This window comes from Tauraco erythrolophus, chromosome 1 (genome assembly GCF_009769465.1).
Source record: "Tauraco erythrolophus isolate bTauEry1 chromosome 1, bTauEry1.pri, whole genome shotgun sequence".
Taxonomy (NCBI): domain Eukaryota; kingdom Metazoa; phylum Chordata; class Aves; order Musophagiformes; family Musophagidae; genus Tauraco; species Tauraco erythrolophus.
Genome location: NC_141465.1, coordinates 69,481,845 through 69,499,501, shown reverse-complemented (window position 1 = coordinate 69,499,501; position 17,657 = coordinate 69,481,845). Strand labels below are relative to the sequence as shown.

The 17,657-nt window shown below is 41.1% G+C and overlaps 1 protein-coding gene across 6 annotated transcripts in view; it reads left to right on the top strand.

Annotated features, from left to right (window-relative positions):
• Positions 1-17,657, top strand: part of ARHGEF7 (Rho guanine nucleotide exchange factor 7) — a 126,378-nt gene that overhangs the window by 62,667 nt on the left and 46,054 nt on the right. For 5 of the 6 annotated variants that reach the window (XM_086619887.1, XM_086619882.1, XM_086619902.1 and 2 more), the window contains 3 exons: positions 4,007-4,095; positions 13,737-13,831; positions 14,119-14,214. In XM_086619887.1, coding sequence (XP_086476013.1) covers positions 4,007-4,095; positions 13,737-13,831; positions 14,119-14,214 — 280 coding nt within the window. Of the gene's footprint in view, positions 1-4,006; positions 4,096-11,190; positions 11,242-13,736; positions 13,832-14,118; positions 14,215-17,657 lie in introns of those variants that run through there. The other variant, XM_086619915.1, reaches the window with a different exon arrangement.

The window sequence follows — 17,657 nt, the reverse complement described above, 5'->3', positions numbered from 1 at the left end:
TACTAGGGAAGAAGCGTTGGTAGCATCAATGTTGCAGTGGAGTTAGTGATGCTTGGAACCAGCTTAAGAACCAGGAACAAGTTTAGGTCCACCTTCCTGGTGTTGGACTTCAACTGATTAGCCTTGAGAGACAGAGCTTACTTGTAGCCCTGCACTAATGTGGATCACAGTTTTCGATGTCCCAGTTGGCACATCTGTTCTCCCATACTGTAGGATGAAATAGCCAGGATCAGATCTTTGCATCTAGATTACGCACACCGTAGCCCGGGAATAGAAACACGTGGTGATCTTGCAGCAGTACAGTTGAAATGCTTTAGTAAAGTATGTCCTGAAGGAGGGCTTTGTGGGGTAGCATGAAGTAGACTGTTGCATGCAAACGATTATGACATAAACCAGAGACGTGACAGAAGAGAGATAGGAGGGAATGTGAGAATGACAAGTAATTTGAAGGCAGGTAAAAGAAATACTTGCATATTAATGAAAATAGAATGAAACAAAACATAGGGAAGAATTGGGCAAATTGTCCTTTACAGTCACTTAGGTAGATGTTGGTAAAGGATAAGATGACTTCATTTTAGACAGTTCATGGCATCTTTTGTAGTGCTTAGGGAAAGGTTGCAGAAGCAGCTGCTCTAGATTGTTTTGGTTCTACTGAGAATAGTTATTTGTTGAAAGAATAACGTAAAGAAGCCTGTGCCAACCTCCCTTTCCACCCAAAGATCTGTTAAGTGAATTCTGTCTGGTTAATCACTAGCCACTAGACACTTTAGTGTCTTAAGCATTATCAAGTGTAACTGAGTGCAACTAAACGTAATGCTTTGATAGGAAAGAAAGTGATAGTGGTAACTTACCTCTTGATTTCAGTCATCAGCTGGATATGGTCTCTTCCAGTACTTGAGCAGATGCTTGTTTCCTTTGGATTTGATTGTATGCTGGGCATGTTTTCGTTGTGTTTTCAGTGTTAGTGTAACAGACCTAGATTGGACTGGGAGAAAAGTAGGGAGAAGGAAAGAATCTTCCATATGGGAAAACTTGGTGTCTGACTCAGGAAGCTCTCTTCCAGTCTTTGAGAAACAGAGCTTATATGTTGGAATGGGCAAGGTGCTAGGGTTTGCTAATGTTTTCAAAACCTATGGACTTCATAGACCACTGGACCTATAAGACCTTTATATTTTCCCAGCGTGCTGAATCGGGGTGATAACCTGCTTTAAATGTTTAATCAATCACACGATATGTTTGCAAAAGTACTCTAATATTCTCTCATGAAGGATAATAAATATCTTTGTTTATGCTAAGAAAGTGATTTCTTATGTGCAAGATTAGGATTTTTTTCTGTGTAATGCATTTTGCAATAAGCCAATTTCAAGAAGACTGTTTCTTATTCCTCCTTATGAAGCAAGGCAGTGCTTGGAGGCAGAATACCAGACGTGACAGACAGCTGGACTGATTTGCTGTGTCTAATTCTGTGTTTCTACAATAGAAATGGCCTTTGCATTTTAGAAGCTGAATGTTGGTTTTGACTGTTCAGGCAAAAGTGATTTGAACACGTAATTCTTGTTTGTGTCGTTTTTAAATCCGAATTTGATTGTGTCTTTCTGATGGATAGCTGAACAGCTGGTAATATAAATGACTCTCTGTATTTCAGCAAAAAATATCCCACGTTCTTCAGCAGTTTGAGAGAAGAAAAAGTTAGTGAAGAGATGTATTTTTACACCCTTTAAGATAACAAAGTAGCTGGAAGAAGAGCTAGATTTCTTTGACCAGTCAACTTTCTCCAGATTAACAAGGGTCAGACATCTGTACTATCGTCAAATTCAGTGAGAAGTGTTAACATTTTTCCTTAAATAACTCTGGTTTCGCCTTTCATACTTTTTGGCACGTGATTAATAAACCTTCAGGTATTTAGTGAACCTGAAAGTCATCATAAATTTTAGGATAAGTCAAGAGCTTCCACAGAGAAGGAAAGTAAATTACCATGTTTGTGTAAACTACATCGTTTTCATCAGTCAGTACAAAGAAACAAGTTGTAATTGTCCCAAAATGAGTAGCATTATATGTAAATACATAAATGAGTAGCTGTACGTACGACATGACTTTAGGTGCTTCTTTCACATGCAGTGTTGAATGACAAATCCGCTTGGATTTATGGTTTTGTTTTAAGGGGATGGGAGGAGTCTTGTCATTTGGAATTACTTGGCCATATAGCAGAGCACATAAGTACTACAGGGCTGGTAGCTGAGAGCATCGGTGTTCCTGGCTGAGTAACTGCTGGAGCTGATGAGTTTTGTCAGCTTACAGCAGGCTTGGGGGTTGGCTGGGGGATATTAACAAAAAGGATTTTACTGTCATCTCTGAACATGGTAAGGAGAAATGTTTTGCCCATGTTTGGCAGTTTTAAGACCATAATTTATTTTTAGAATAGCTCCTTTGAGGAGAGTTCCAGTGCAATACAGAGAAAATCCCCTAGAAGATACCACATGGGTGCTCTTGGGGCCTGAGCCACTCCGACCAGGCTGCTGGCTAAAGCCTCAGGTGTGGCTGGCCTGCCCGGTGCTCCTGGCGCTGGGGACGAAAGGGTGGCCTCCATCTGCAGTCATCTCACCTGAGACTGCAGCGTCCATGGGGCTGCAACTGGGCAGCCTGAAGAAGCACCGAGTTACCCAGGATACAGTCCTGCAGAGGCTGGTGCCACATAGGCTCTTCTACTCATGGTGGCGTTTTCCTGGTCAGCTTTGCTGTCCGTGGCAGTTGCTCATAGCTCACTCTTATCTTGGCTTACTGGGCTCCTCCTGGAAAGGCAGATCTTCATTTGAGACTTGCATAATTTATTCTTAGTGGCTTGAGGTATCGGATAAACTAGAGTTAAATTATTAATATATCTTTATTAAAATCTGCTTGAAACAGGAGCTTGCTTTTAAATAAAGGTAAACTTTCAGTAGGTATGTTTTGGTGATGTGTGTGAGTTTTTTTTTCTGACAATTTGCATACAAATTACTCAAATGCTTATTTGAAATTTGCATGTTAGACAGGGCTGCTTATTTAAGAAAGCAAGCCAAAACACCATAATGTCCTGATAAATACAGTCTCGCAAGCATTCTCAGTTGATTGTGTGTAAAGTCAAGTGAGAGGTCAAAAAGAGATGCTGTAAATCTTATAAATCTTACTTGTGGTTTCTCCAGCATGATGCATTTGATTCTCTCCCCTCGTCTTTGCTCCTCTGTGGTTGACTTAGAGGAATGATAGAGGTGGGAGGGGAGAGTTTAGGAGTATGCTTTCTGTGCCTCTCCGTTCTGGGAGTCATCACTCGGATAACTCTCAGAACTGTTGTTTTGAACCTGCGGACTTACATTGTCCTGCCAGGAAGAGTGTGCATTACTGAGGAGTAGATTCACTATGGCATTGTAGGAAGGATTGCGTTTATTGTCATGATGGACTCTGTTCTCAAGTGCATAAGTATTTTTATTTTTTACTTCATTAACAGTGAAAGAATTTGTTTTAAAAAGATGATTTTCTGGGATAGGTATCTGGTAAGTCACTCCCCTACTTGTGTAGTGTTTTGATTGTTCCACTTGTGGTATGTTCAGCCTTTCATAGATCACTGGCTTTTACTGAGTTCATTAAATTGATTCTGAAACTTAATACTACTTTTGTTTGACAGTGTGTAGTGATTGGAAATTCCTGTTGTTTTGGTTTTTTGAATTGCAGTCTGTGATAACGTTTTGTTTTTAAAAAATAATTTTGGAAAAGCTTATTTTATTAACTGACTTTCTGGTTCCAGGAAAAAGAATGGGAGTTTTTCTACTTGCTTTCATATAGGTTAGAGTTTTATTCATTGTGAACCACTTTGATTCTTTGCCAATAATTTCAAGCAGGAGTATGTATGTTTCTCAGTGAAGCACTATTTTCACCGTTAACTTATGATAAATATTTTAAAGCAGTTTGTTTGACCTCTAGTGTTGAGTTATGAAATTGCACCCCATTGACATCAAAATATCTTACATTTCAGAAAAACCGGTCTCCCCCAAATCAGGTACATTGAAGAGTCCTCCTAAAGGCTTTGATACGTCTGCAATTAACAAAAGCTATTACAACGTGGTGAGTGATCCTTTTTCCTCCATGTGAACTGTTATATACAGTAGAATGTCATTTAACTAAATGCTCTTAGCACAAAAAATTTGGCAGTCTTGTCAGAGCCTTAGTGCCAAAACTAGATAGGGCTTTTAGTGAATTCTCTTATAAACAAGGTCATTATTAGTTTAATAGAATATCACACATACAGATTCTTAAGCATGATGCAAAATTATAGTCTAAGTGGCTAATAGGCATTTCTGTAATATATTATGCTTGTTTATTTGCTTTGCTAGTTTTTAATTTCCCTTTTCTCCACCGTCCCCCAAATATGCAGTCTTCCTCAGTCTCTATGAATTAATGAAATTCTGCTACGTTAAATTAATGATTGAGAATATTTTTGTCCTTTTTATTGAACAAGAGATTGAACATATTGAATTAGTATGCCTCCTTTTGTATTCGCGCTTACAAATCAACTCAATTATTTACTTTGGCAACCTCTCACTATCTGATAGGTAGATTTCACAGCAAAAGTAGCATAGCCAGAGTCAGCCTTTAACACACTCCCAGAAATTCTTAACCTAGTACTCAGACCTCTTTAGTAGATGCATGTGAGAAACATACCAAACTCTGTCTTTAAATATGTTGCTGTAACCATTTTGAGAATCTTTTATTTACTAACAGTAGATACATCGGCAGCAAAAAGCATCTTGCTGGTTTTGTTAACCACTGCTCCCTGCTGGTGTTAAACCAGAACACAAGGTTTCTTTCCCTTTCTTTGAAGTAGCTGTCATTTGGGTTTTTTCTTTGTCAGTTTTTAGCAGGAGTCATAAAGCATGGGTTTATGCGTTCGTCTTTTACGGTGTGGCGTGAATAACACCAGCCACCTGGAAGAACAGAACAGTTTTTTGTATAGTCCCCTAATTGAAAACAATGAAGCAACCTCCTGCTCCTCCCCCTGGCTTGCCTGGTGCCTCTGTTGGTAATCGTAATTCCATGATACAGGGAGGGCTGCAATTCTTTGGCTAGTGTATCCCACACCTGCCAGTCACAGTGGAAGGTACCTGTGAAGGCACACCTTCCTTCAAACTGTGGGAAGCAATGATCTGACTGTGGTACATCCAGCAACAAAATATTGGAGAGTTTTCCTATTTATTTTTTCTCGTTATATCTCTTTGTAGTCCTCTTTTTTATTTTTCCAAAGTTGCTGTAGTGTGTAGTAGCAAATATGTCTCCTCTGTTGTGATGTTAGAACGTATGTTTTTCAGTACAAGTAAACTGAAGTGAATGCAGCAAAGAGAGGATTTATTTCCTTCATTTATTTCAAAATAAATTGGCAGCTCTCTTGAACACCAGTGCTTTAGATCTTCTAGATTTGGGTTGGTTCTGGTGGGTTTTGTTTGTTGTTTTTTGGGGTTTTTTTTAAGTCAGTGGTAAATATATGCCTCATATATAGTCTTATATTATTACTTCCCAGATAGATCATAATATGATGGAAAGTAAGAGTTGCAGCTATTTAATTTGTGCTTAACTAAACATCTAGTTTGACTGTGTCCACACTGCGTTGAATCTTGTGGTTGCATATTTTACTTTGTAAGAGTAATACAGGCCATTTTTGGCGATGATAGTGTACTTCAGTGAAAATAATAGGAAGTAAATGTTTCAATTTGTGTAAAATCATAGTTAAGACAGCTAAGTTTATAAAAGGCTGTAGAATTTTGAAATAATCACCTTTGGCTTGTGTGCTTTTTATAATTGTTCCCTGGATAACTTATTATCATAATCATGGAGACTCAAACTAGTGTATACTTTGGAAAAGAGCCATAGCTGGCTTTTGAAGTAGTTTAATTTAAAAAAAAAAAAATTAAATATTGAAACTGGTGACCACCATACTTAATCTTGGAATTAGGTTATTTTTTATCTTGCTGGGGTGCAAGTGCTTGGTGCACTAAACTGATTTAATAAGATTCCCAGTGTTTTGACTGCTAGCTATTTAACTGTTGATGATATTGAGGGGTGAGGGGGCAGGCATGGAAATGACCGGTCCCTAAAATATGTATAGTAAACTAGAGCACTGACGCTCAAGTGCTGTTAAATCTGTGTGCAGTGAATTGGATAACGGTCTCATTTTCACATTTTTCCACAGTGTGGAAAATACTCGCACTATTTTTTTTTAAGCTCACCTTTTTATTCTTTTTGTTGAAAGAATGAAAGGCTGTGCTGTAGCATGCACTTTGTTTCAGACAAGTAAGACTTTACTGCTGTGCTTAAAAGTTAAATTAGACTAGCTATAGCCTATGGATTTTCTTGAAAAAATACTAAGTACTTCCAATGGAAATGTAACTATAAAATATTAATTTTTAATAATACTAAATATGTAGCCATTTTTACATGTGGGTAAGACAAACACTGAAGTGAAAGCAGTTGAACCTGCGAGTTGAGGTTTTGTTCTATCTTAACGTCTGAGCTGCAGACATGGGACTTCCCTGTGCTAGAATTCTTATCATCAGTCTGCACTGGTATCAAAATTGAGCCTATACTAAGGTAAAAACAGAACAGGTCCGAATAGGCCTTTGGCAAGTGGTAGCTAAAAGGATGGAGCCCGAGTCCGAGTAAGCATTAAAATCTGTATTAAAGGCTTTTTTGACAGCCAAGCATGATTTGAGGCTGGTGCTCTGGGACTGCTTGCTATTTTGAAGTTGTGGCTGTCTTCCACCATATGGGTACATGTTGAGACCCTGTAAACCTCATGATTATTGCTGTTTTTCCTAGGGAAGGATTTGTGCAGGTGCAGGCAACGCCTGTGAGTACGTTCGTCGGACTGAGGACAAAATCCAAGAGCAGTTTAGAAAGTGGTAGGATACACTCTGTAATCTCCCTTTCTGAGGAAAAAGTCTGGCATAGGCTAAGGAGAAGGTGCTTAATGTCAAGAGGAGACTGCTTTCACCGCCTTCCTCTGTTCTTCACCTCCTTGTAATGAAGTTCGTTAATTTTATGGATTCACAGAGCTCCATCTGAAGTTCACAACACAAATTACATACCTTCTAGTCTCAATGTGCTAGAGTTTTATTAGCTGTGCCTTTTGCTAGGTGTTGCTGAGAAGACAGAGCACGTTTGATTTATGCTTAGGTTTTGCCTTGCTCAGGAACGCAGGTTAGCAGAGAATGACTAGTGCTACAACGTCTTATCCTCCATAAAATGGTACAAGTCTACAACAGTGTGTAACATGAACCAGGCTTGTAATCATGCATGAAGCATTTTTCATGTAGAAGTTATTTAGTAACCTGTTACTGAAGAAGAGGGCATATTAATCACAGAATCACAGAATGTTAGAATCATAGAATCATAGAATCATAGAATGGTTAGGGCTGGAAGGGACCTTCAAAGGTCATCTAGTCCAACCCCCCTGCAAGGAACAGGGATATCTCCAACTAGATCAGGTTGCTCAGGGCCTTGTCCAACCTGGCCTTGAACGTCTCCAGGGATGGAGCATCCACCACCTCTCTGGGCAACCTGTTCCAGTGTTCTACCACTCTCATAGTAAAAAATTTTTTCCTAATATCCAACCTGAACCTACCTCCCTCTATTTTAAAACCATTACCCCTTGTCCTATCATAACTGGCCCTCCTGAACAGCCTCTCCCCATCTTTCCTGTAGGCCCCCTTGAGGTACTGGAAGACCGCTATAAGGTCACCCCGGAGCCTCCTCTTCTCCAGGCTGAACAGCCCCAACTCTTTCAGCCTGTCCTCATAGGAAAGGTGCTCCAGCCCTCTTATCATCTTCGTGGCCCTCCTCTGGACCCTCTCCAACTGGTCCATGTCCTTCTTATGTTGGGGGCTCCAGAACTGGACGCAGTACTCCAAGTGAGGTCTCACAAGGGCAGAGTAGAGGGGGAGAATCACCTCCCTCGACCTGCTGGCCACACTCCTCTTGATGCAGCCCAGGACGCGGTTGGCCTTCTGGGCCGCAAGAGCACATTGCCGGCTCATATTGAGCTTCTCGTCCACCAGTACTCCCAAGTCCTTCTCCTCAGGGCTGCTCTCGATCCAATCACCACCCAGTCTGTATTTATGCCTGGGATTGCCACGACCCAGATGTAGGACCTTGCATTTGGCCTGGTTAAACTTCATGAGGTTGGTACGGGCCCACCTCTCCAGCCTGTCAAGGTCCCTCTGGATGGCATCCCTCCCTTCCAGCGTGTCAACGGCACCACACAGCTTGGTGTCATCGGCGAACTTGCTGAGGGTGCACTCCATGCCACTGTCCACGTCACCAACAAAGATGTTGAAGAGGGTCGGGCCCAACACGGACCCCTGAGGGACGCCACTCGTGACCGGTCTCCACTTGGACATTGAGCCGTTGACCACTACTCTCTGAGTGCGGCCATTGAGCCAATTCCTTATCCACCGAGTGGTCCATCCATCAAACCCATGACTCTCTAATTTAGAGAGAAGAATGTCGTGCGGGACAGTGTCAAAAGCTTTGCACAAGTCCAGGTAGATGACATCCATTGGTCGACCCTTGTCCACCGATGCTGTCACCCCATCGTAAAAGGCCACCAAGTTGGTCAGGCACGATCTGCCTTTGGTGAAGCCATGTTGGCTGTCACCCACCACCTCCTTGCTCTCCATGTGCCTTAGCATGGTTCCCAGGAGAATCTGCTCCATGACCTTGCCAGGCACAGAGGTGAGGCTGACCGGTCTGTAGTTGCCCGGGTCCTCCTTGTTCCCCTTTTTAAAAATGGGGGTTATGTTCCCTCTCTTCCAGTCATCGGGGACCTCGCCAGACCGCCACGACTTCTCAAATACAATAGCCAGTGGCTTGGCAACTTCATCCGCCAGTTCCTTCAGGACCCGCGGATGGATCTCATCAGGTCCCATGGACTTGTGCACCTTCAAGTTCCTCAGATGTTCTCGAACCTGGTCTTCAAGTACAGTGGGCGGTGGTTCATCCTCACAGTCCCTGCTAGTTCTTTCCACAGCTTGGGTGGTAAGACAAGAGGCTTTACCATTGAAGACTGAGGCAAAAAATTCATTAAGTACCTCAGCCTTCTCTATGTCCCGGGTAACCAGAGCACCAGTATCCTTCCGGAGGGGGCCTACATTCTCTTTGGACTTCCTTTTGTCCCCTACATACCTATAGAAGCATTTCTTGTTGCTTTTTATATCCCTTGCCAAATTCAATTCCTTCAGGGCTTTAGCCTTCCTCACTTGATCCCTGGTCACTCTTACAGCTTCTCTGTATTCCTCCCAGGCTATCTGTCTCCGCTTCCACCCTCTGTAGGCTAACCTCTTCATTTTCAGTTGGTCCAGGAGCTCCTTGCTCATCCACGCTGGCCTCCTGGTCTTTTTGCCCGACTTGTTCTTCGTCGGGATGCACCTCTGCTGAGCTTGGAGAAGGTGCTCCTTGAATGTGGACCAACTTTCCTGGGCCCCTTGTCCCTCCAGGGCCACCTCCCACGGCACTTTGCCCATCAGGTGCTTCAAGAGGCCGAAGTCCGCCTTCTTGAAGTCGAGGGTACAGAGCTTGCTGAATGGTTTCCTTGCTGCCCCATGGATCTTGAACTCCACTGTGTCGTGGTCACTGCAGCCAAGGCTGTCCTTAAGTTTCACCTCACCCACCAGTCCCTCCCTGTTGGTGAGCACAAGGTCGAGCATGGCACCCCTCCTTGTCGGCTCCTCTATCATCTGCAGGAGGAAGTTGTCATCCACGCATTCCAGGAACCTCCTGGACTGCCTGTGCCCTGCTGTATTGTCTCTCCAACAGATGTCAGGGTGGTTGAAGTCCCCCATGAGGACCAGGGCTTGTGACCGCGAGGCTGCTCCTATCTGGCTATAAAGCGCCTCATCTGCTCTGTCCTCCTGGCCAGGTGGCCTGTAACAGACCCCTACCGTAACATCCCCTATCCGTCTCCGTCCTCTAATCTTGACCCATAAGCTCTCTGTCAGCTCCTCCTCCGACCCCAGGCGAAGCTCCACGCATTCCAGCCGGTTGCTGACATAGAGAGCGACACCCCCTCCTCGTCTCCCTTTCCTGTCCTTTCTAAAAAGCTTATACCCCTCCATGTTGACACTCCAGTCATAGGAGTCGTCCCACCACGTCTCCGTGATGCCAATAAGGTCGTTAGGGATTGGAAGGGTCCTCAAAGGATTGTCTAGTCCAATCCCCCTGCCTGAGCAGGACCACCTAGATCAGGTCACACAAGAACACGTCCAGGCGCGTTTTGAACATCTCCAGAGAAGGAGACTCCACAACCTCTCTGGGCAGCCTGTTCCAGTGTTCTGTTCGGGCTATTCCCTGAAGATGGAGCAGGCGTTACTCTGAGATTTATTTTCACTTGTTAATCCCTTGAGAATTTAAAACTTTGTATCCAACATGAAATTAGGTTGTCTCCACTTACAGGACAATTGTCTTGAGATTAAGTAGCTGTTCTAAAAGCAGGTAAAGGAATGGACAACTTTCTCCGTAGTATGAGTGTTTGGATGACCTCATTTTTCATTTAAGTGTTTGAAAAGTGATGGGAAATAAGCACTCCTTTTGAGGCCACAGTTTTGAAGTTAAGTCAAGACTTTGTGTTTGCTGAAGTTTATAGAAGTTTTTGAGGACCCTTCAGATACGGTATACTTGTGTGCTGTTTTACATTGCCCCTCTCAAGGTCTTGTTTTAAGAGGTCCATCTCTGATTCCCATGATCCAGGAAAATTAGACATTGATCACCATTTTGCTGAAGTACGCGGTACTTCAATTGAGTGCCATATTATTCCCATAAAACAGGAACATGCTACAGGATCATGCCCAAGCATAGCTGTAAAATCTGCCTTTTCTTCCTCTGATTTGGAAGGCTATCAGATTCGTGTAGGTCATTTAAAATCTGGTTTTGGGTGGTGGTTTTTGCCTTAGGGAGACGACTGGGATTTTGTGTGACAGAATTGTTAACCATGCTTGAATTTTCCATGCCGTGTGATTGAGAGAGCTTGTGCTGTATGAGCTCAGTTGTCTGTGCCTGCCATTCATCAGTGTTACGGATTGCAAAAGCTGCCACTTCAATGCTGCTCTTTTGGTACCCGGTCTTGTCTGTGCAAATGTTGTGGTGGAGTTGTGGAAACAAGGTCTCCGAGGTCTCATGGGGTCTTGCAGCAGCCAGAACGCACAGAAAGCAGGAAAGGGAAGAAAGGTGATTATTAGAGCATGCGGGCAAGATGTGGATATGAGGAATGTAAGGGTGCTCTGGTGCCAGAATACTGAGTTGCAATACTGACTACTTATTGCTTCAAAGCCCAGTCCAAGCATTTAATCCTCATAGCTTCTCCGTGAGGTAGGTAAGTCAAGCTGAAAGGATGTGAGATTTCACAGAACTGATGTTTGGAGACATGTAAGCAAGATTATTCTTTTTAAAAGATATTCCAAGTAAAAGAATGTTGTATGCAGTGGAAACTGTACTTGTTAAGAAAGGAAATAGATTTAATGTGTTTTGGGAAGTGTTTAGAACTGTGTATTTCTGAAGTGTTGTGTGTCACTGTGAACTACTAGAATGACATAAAGCAGTGTAAGTGTATCTGGTACACTGCATAGGTTTTGTAGCATGGTTTTATTTACAGTTGCATTTATTTTCATTTTTCCAGTAATTTATCAAGTTGCTAATTCTGGTTTTTAAGCTTTCCCATTCTTTTTTTTTCTCAAATCTTTTTTTCTCCAATCCCGTGTTCTCTGTATTGCAAAGAAAGTCCTGAAATAAAAATCCAAAGTAGCACAGGAAATAATGGAGTTGTGTCCAACATGAAACTACTTTTACTTCAAGATTTTCAGACAGTTATTTATAGCAAAGAATGGAAATGCTTTTTCAGAAAGTGAAGCCGAGGTGCAGCCTTTCAAGATCTGTAGCGAATTTGTTGATTTTTATCTTTGAATGTCTTTTAATGCTGTTCAGTGCTTCATCAGGACGCTTATGTTTTATGTTTTTGTCCATGGCTTTCAGTCTCCTTTTCCTGCTAATGTCTGTGTAATGAGTTTGGGCTGGGAGATTTTTATAGGAAAAGCTCTACTGGAAAAGATTGACCTTGCACTTATTTTTGAATCTCATGGATTCTAAGTACTTTTACATTTCTATTTTAAAGATTCACCGACTTTGTTTTATGTAAGTGTAAGAGAATGTGGTGTTTAATTAGTGCTGTGATCGATGGATTTTTTTTTCTCTCCCGCCCCCCCCCCCACCCCCCACCCCCGTCTAAGTGGTCCAAAAAAAAACCAAGCTTTTTTTAAAATGTATGTGCCCATGTTGAACTTTATACTGTAGTTCCCTAGTTACTAGCCATAACTTTCCCTGTGACGTTCTTCTGTCAGTGTTTAGGAGAGAATGGAGACATTTTAATCTGCAGTTCAGGATTCAGATTTCCAACAAAAGAATGAACTCAAAAGTGGTCTCTCTCTCTTTCCAAATGAATAGAAGCATTCAGGGAATAAGCAGAATCAGTGACACCAATGAAAGGAACAGTGAATTCTTCATTGACATACTGAACTATTTAAAGTTATTTCATCAGGTTTGCATTTAGGAATGAATGGCTTTTTTCATTTCCTAAGAAAGAGTATTGACTACAACAGCGAATAATGTGCTCAATTACAGTTGTTACTATAAATGCTGAAATGAGATATTACTGTAGGCTTGACAAATATGGCATGTAGCAAAATGAGAAGGTTTGTGCTGTGGCTTATGACCAGTGAATAGCAAAAAGTTTTCAAAGCTCAGCTGTGTTCATTGAACTTCATTTAATTCTGATGATACTCTTGCTAAATCATTAACTTTTTGGAGACAAAAAAATAATTCGCCTGCTAGAAGCACAGTAGAACTTGATTTGAATACATTGGAGGATATTCTAAAGCAGACTCCTGGGAGATGGCTCAGTAAAATACTTTCTTGTACGTATTTGGGAGTATTCCAGTTCTTTGATTTATATTCAGCCAAAAAACAAGTGTGTTCCGTATTTTATAAAATCTTGGCTTTGCATCAGAATCTGTTGTAATTTGCTCAGGGTAGTGTATATTACTACATTCCCAGTAGAAGGTTAGGCAGCCTCATTTAAAAAGAATGCGATAATGCTAATCATGTTGCTAAGCAAAGTTGTCAATTACTTGATATTTATAAATTTGTTAACATTCAGACCTTCTAGATAGAATAGCACATCTGAATAAGTAAACACTTTGCTAGCAAGATTAGTTGTAATGTGTTGTAATTGAGACTGAGAAGATGACACTAATTGTTCATTTCTCTTACCACTTCTGTTGTGCTTTACCAGCCTCTGATGTCTTTGACTGTTCTGAAGTACATAGGAGGAACAAGTACCCCTAGATTTGCAGCACCACTCTGTGTAGCTTTCAAATTTTACAGTAAAAGTTTTAAGTGTAGTGAAATTCCTGTTAGCTTACGACTCTTTTTGTATATGACTAAAGAATGGCTCATCGTGTGTGTATAGTGGTTTTTTTCCTGTGAATTTCATATATGAATAGTATTCAATGCTTTCTTGCTGATATTTAAATTTCTACTGTAGGAAATTTAATGGGCTAAGTAAATTCCTTGGGCTAAGTAAATTTTAGTATGCTTTAAAACTGGTATTGCTTTGAACATTTTGAAGTATCTCTTAAAAAGTACCAATTAGCAACTGTCATTTATTGTAGGTGCTACAAAATATATTAGAAACAGAAAATGAATATGCTAAGGAGCTACAAACAATGCTTTCAAACTACCTGCGACCATTACAAGCCAGTGAAAAGTATGTGAGTTCGTTTTGGTTTTAAATTAAGCTTGACATCTCTCTTCTGTTGGGGAGGATTTATATGGTCAAAACTTCAAGTTCAATGTCAATGTGTGTTTTCTTGTGTGGACGGTGAGATTCTTGATACAGGGCGTGCTTTTATTCAGTTTGCTTGCTGACGCTAGAACAGTCTGGTCCTTGATCTAAGAACCAGTAAGCATTTTCTTTTAAGGTTCTAGGTTTTATTACAGCACAATTAGTCAATAACTGCAAACCTAAACACCTTTTATTTACTTTGGCTCCAGGTTAAACTCAGCAAATACTTCATACTTAATGGGAAACCTGGAAGAAATAAGTTCCTTCCAGCAAATGCTTGTACAGTCTTTAGAAGAATGCACCAAGTAAGTACTATGCACACCTGATAGTGTAAAATTCCAACAAGCAAATATTTTTTATTATTTTACTTTTATATGTTGTTTGTGATAACTTTTGTTCCTTTTGCTCTAAAGACAGTTGCTACAGCAGTACAGTAAATAGATGTTTGGATAATGTATAATTACTTATGTTGATATGTATTTGCCCTGGGATGCAATTGCAGAGGTAGGAATTTTGACGTACTTTGGAAGCAATTTATGAATTTCCATGGTGCAATTGCATACCAATGGGAAGTGGTGTGTTTTGTTCTGGAGGCATGAATTTTAAGTCTTTTCTTAAAGTAAGAGAAAGAATGAAGGGAGTTTATGTTGCGACGGAACAGTGGAGGAGAGGGTAAGTGACTTGGATGAAGGACCCTGTATGAGAACACTTGTGCTTAGTATTCTTCTGTCCTGAACAATGGTGGTCATCAAAATGTGCTGGGAGAAGCATGCAGGATAAGCATAGAGCAATCTGAATTAAAAAAAAAAAAGCCTCAAGGCCTGTATTGTACTATGTAGGAAGCATGAAGCATAGAAAGAAGGGGATGAAGACACCTGTCCTCCTTCCACAGGTTAGGCTGAAGTGGTGGCAGGATATTTTTCAGCTTGTACCTCAGCACTTGGGGATGTGAGAAAGAAGGTAACCATATTACGTTTGCACTGTCCTAACAATTTTCTAGTGTTGAAACTCCACTGAAAGTGTAGTTCTTGTTCCTAGCCTGTTGTGTCCTTTTCCTTGCCTGTGTTCTGTTTTTTGTCTGACCACATGGTGAGCAAAGGCAACTTGCTAATCTAAGTTTGCTTGTTTTCTGTCAAATTAGTAATTTGAATTGCTACTGAGGACTTAGACAAGTTTCAGTCTGCTGGGAGTACTTGGCTGTTAGGAGGAATGAGTGTCTTGTATGAAGAAGAAAATACCTCTTTTGGCAGCAGTGATCTTTAGATTAGCTCAGTCTGTCTTATTTTGACCTCTTCCTCCTCTTTTCCTCTGAGCTGCTCTCTGTGAGAGGAAGCTTTGTCATGACAAAGTATAAGCTGCGTCTCCACTAGGCAGTAATGTATGTCTGTTGCTGAATTTGGATCCCGTGTCCTCCTAACACCTGGCTTCTTTCCCTTTCTTCTGCCTCTAGACAACTTAGACTGGTGAGAATGGGAAGGAGGACGGTGTAGTTTAGATGGCTATTCAGCAGTGGAATTGAAACATTCTTGAAATGGCTTTTCTCCCATACTGTCTGAGAAAGAAGGATATTCTTTTTGAGAACTTAAAGTTTGATTAGTTAGGTGTCTAAATCCCTGAGAATGACCGTTTGTCAACATACTTAAATGTTTCCTTTCTTTTCTTGTCACTGTGCTTCGTTATCCCATTCTTTTGTTACGATGATTTTATTTCTGTGAATGAGAAGTTAAGGAAATGAAGTACCTTGCATGAACAGTTTTAATCTTTTAAAACTTTTGATTAAGGTGGTCTTAAAAACAAGAGTGGAAGAGCGTATGCCTTGAAACAAAAATATTAATGCAAGCTGTGTGTTAACTTGATATGTAGATTAATGTGATATCATAATGTAACTTCAAGTTCACAAAGCTTATTTAGTATTCCATCCTTGACTTAAACTCTATTAGAGCACCTTCTCATAATGCCCTTTATGTCTTTTTTTCCTGGTAAGTGAAATATTGCTGTGTAATATATTAGGAACATAATGGATGCTAGTAGGTGGGCAGAGGAAGTGATGCCCCAGGGTTACTGAAGGGTTACCACAAATGTTTTGTGTTATTTTCTTTTCATAAATATGCTGGTCATGCCAAGTTGTATTTTTCAGTTTAATTTTTATCATAGCATATTGACTTGAGCTCCCAGGTTCCTCATGTTTTGAATCGTATCCATCATATTTCCCATCTTGTAGGAGAATGCTTGCTCTGCTGTCTTGTTTTTTGTCATTTTGCCATGGTTTTTTGGCTGGTGAACCTGTTCTGTAAACTCAGAGTAGCTCCTGGGCTGAAAATAGATTTATCTTTTTATTTTGTTTTTGGCAGAGAGCTTATAGTTCCATTGTTCAGGCACTTCGTATTGCACCATCCAGTGTTGTGTTTTTTCTAACTTAACGTGTCAGAATGACAAAATGCCAGTTGTAGTGCTGCCAGCCTACGTTGTTCGACAAATTTCTGTTCTTCCACGTGAGTTGAATGTTTTTTGAATTCCACACCCCACTCAAGACAGTCTGTCATGTGAATTTTCTCTTAACAAATACTGGTACGTACTTCAATGGCAGAAACTTTATGATGCTTTTCTTCTTCTTGCCTGCAAGAAGCTGGATTGTTTAATTCTCACGTTGTTAAACGTTGGGGGCTTTTTTGTTTGTTTCATTTTGGGGTGTTTTGGTGGGTTTTTGTTTGTGTTGGGTTTTTTTTTCAGAACATATAATGCTATAGTGGGATTTTTGTGTGTTTTGGGGGAAGGAGTTGTTTGGGGATGTGGTTTGGTTTTGTTTGTGTGCCACTCTTCTACCCTGCCCCCAACGTTAAAGCTCTTCTGGTACTTGGCTAAAGGCTTGTCCTCTTTGAACTTGTCTGGGTTGGCCTTTGTTGCAGTTTCACTGTGGTGCCTCTGTAGGCTGCTCCATCTGTCACAGGCCTGGAAACACTTCTCATCTTCCTGTCTGGATGCTGGGCACCATCAGATGGATTTGTTTGGGGTTACTTTTACCTTTGTGACTTTTCTTCTTTATTTACTGAACAAAAGCGAGGTATGAAAAGGAGTCTGACTAGTATTGAGTGAGAATCTTCTGGCTGATCTGCTTCAAAAGTGTGGTTTTTGACTGATAAGTGCACTTTGTTTTGATGGATGGAAAAGTGCTGTATCTGACAAGGCAGAGAGACGCTGCCAGAGTCTTCAGTTGCAAAAAGGTGGATTCCTGACAGCGAACTCTGTGTCCAGTGTTTTGAAGACAGAAGGTGGTCCATTGCCCTAGGTCTCTTTCCAGATCTGTGATCCAGTGCCAAAGCTCAATTCTGCAGTGGTTCACACAGCAGAGGAGTCTCTGAATGAACGAACAAAGTCAGTGTCTGTTGGGTGGTCTCTGGGCTGATGTAAATGATCTCTATTGAAAGTATTGTTTTTTGAGTATTTCTGTAGTGGGAGAATGAACAGATGTCTCCTGCTCAAAAAAAAATTTCTTCCATTCATCTGGGAATAGAAGCTGTCAGTCTGTGGCTGCACATCTCAGTAAGGGGGGGAAACAATGCACAGACTGGCTGGTGACACCAGCCTGCGTGGACTGCTTAGGTATAATCTCCTCTGTAGGAAACTGAAGGCATTGACTGTCTTTTAGGTAGTACCACAGACTTATCTCCCTGCCCCGTAATACCTACAGCTGGGTTTGCACTCTTTCCCTCATGTCCCTGCTCTTGCAGTTACAGTAACTGTGGTGATT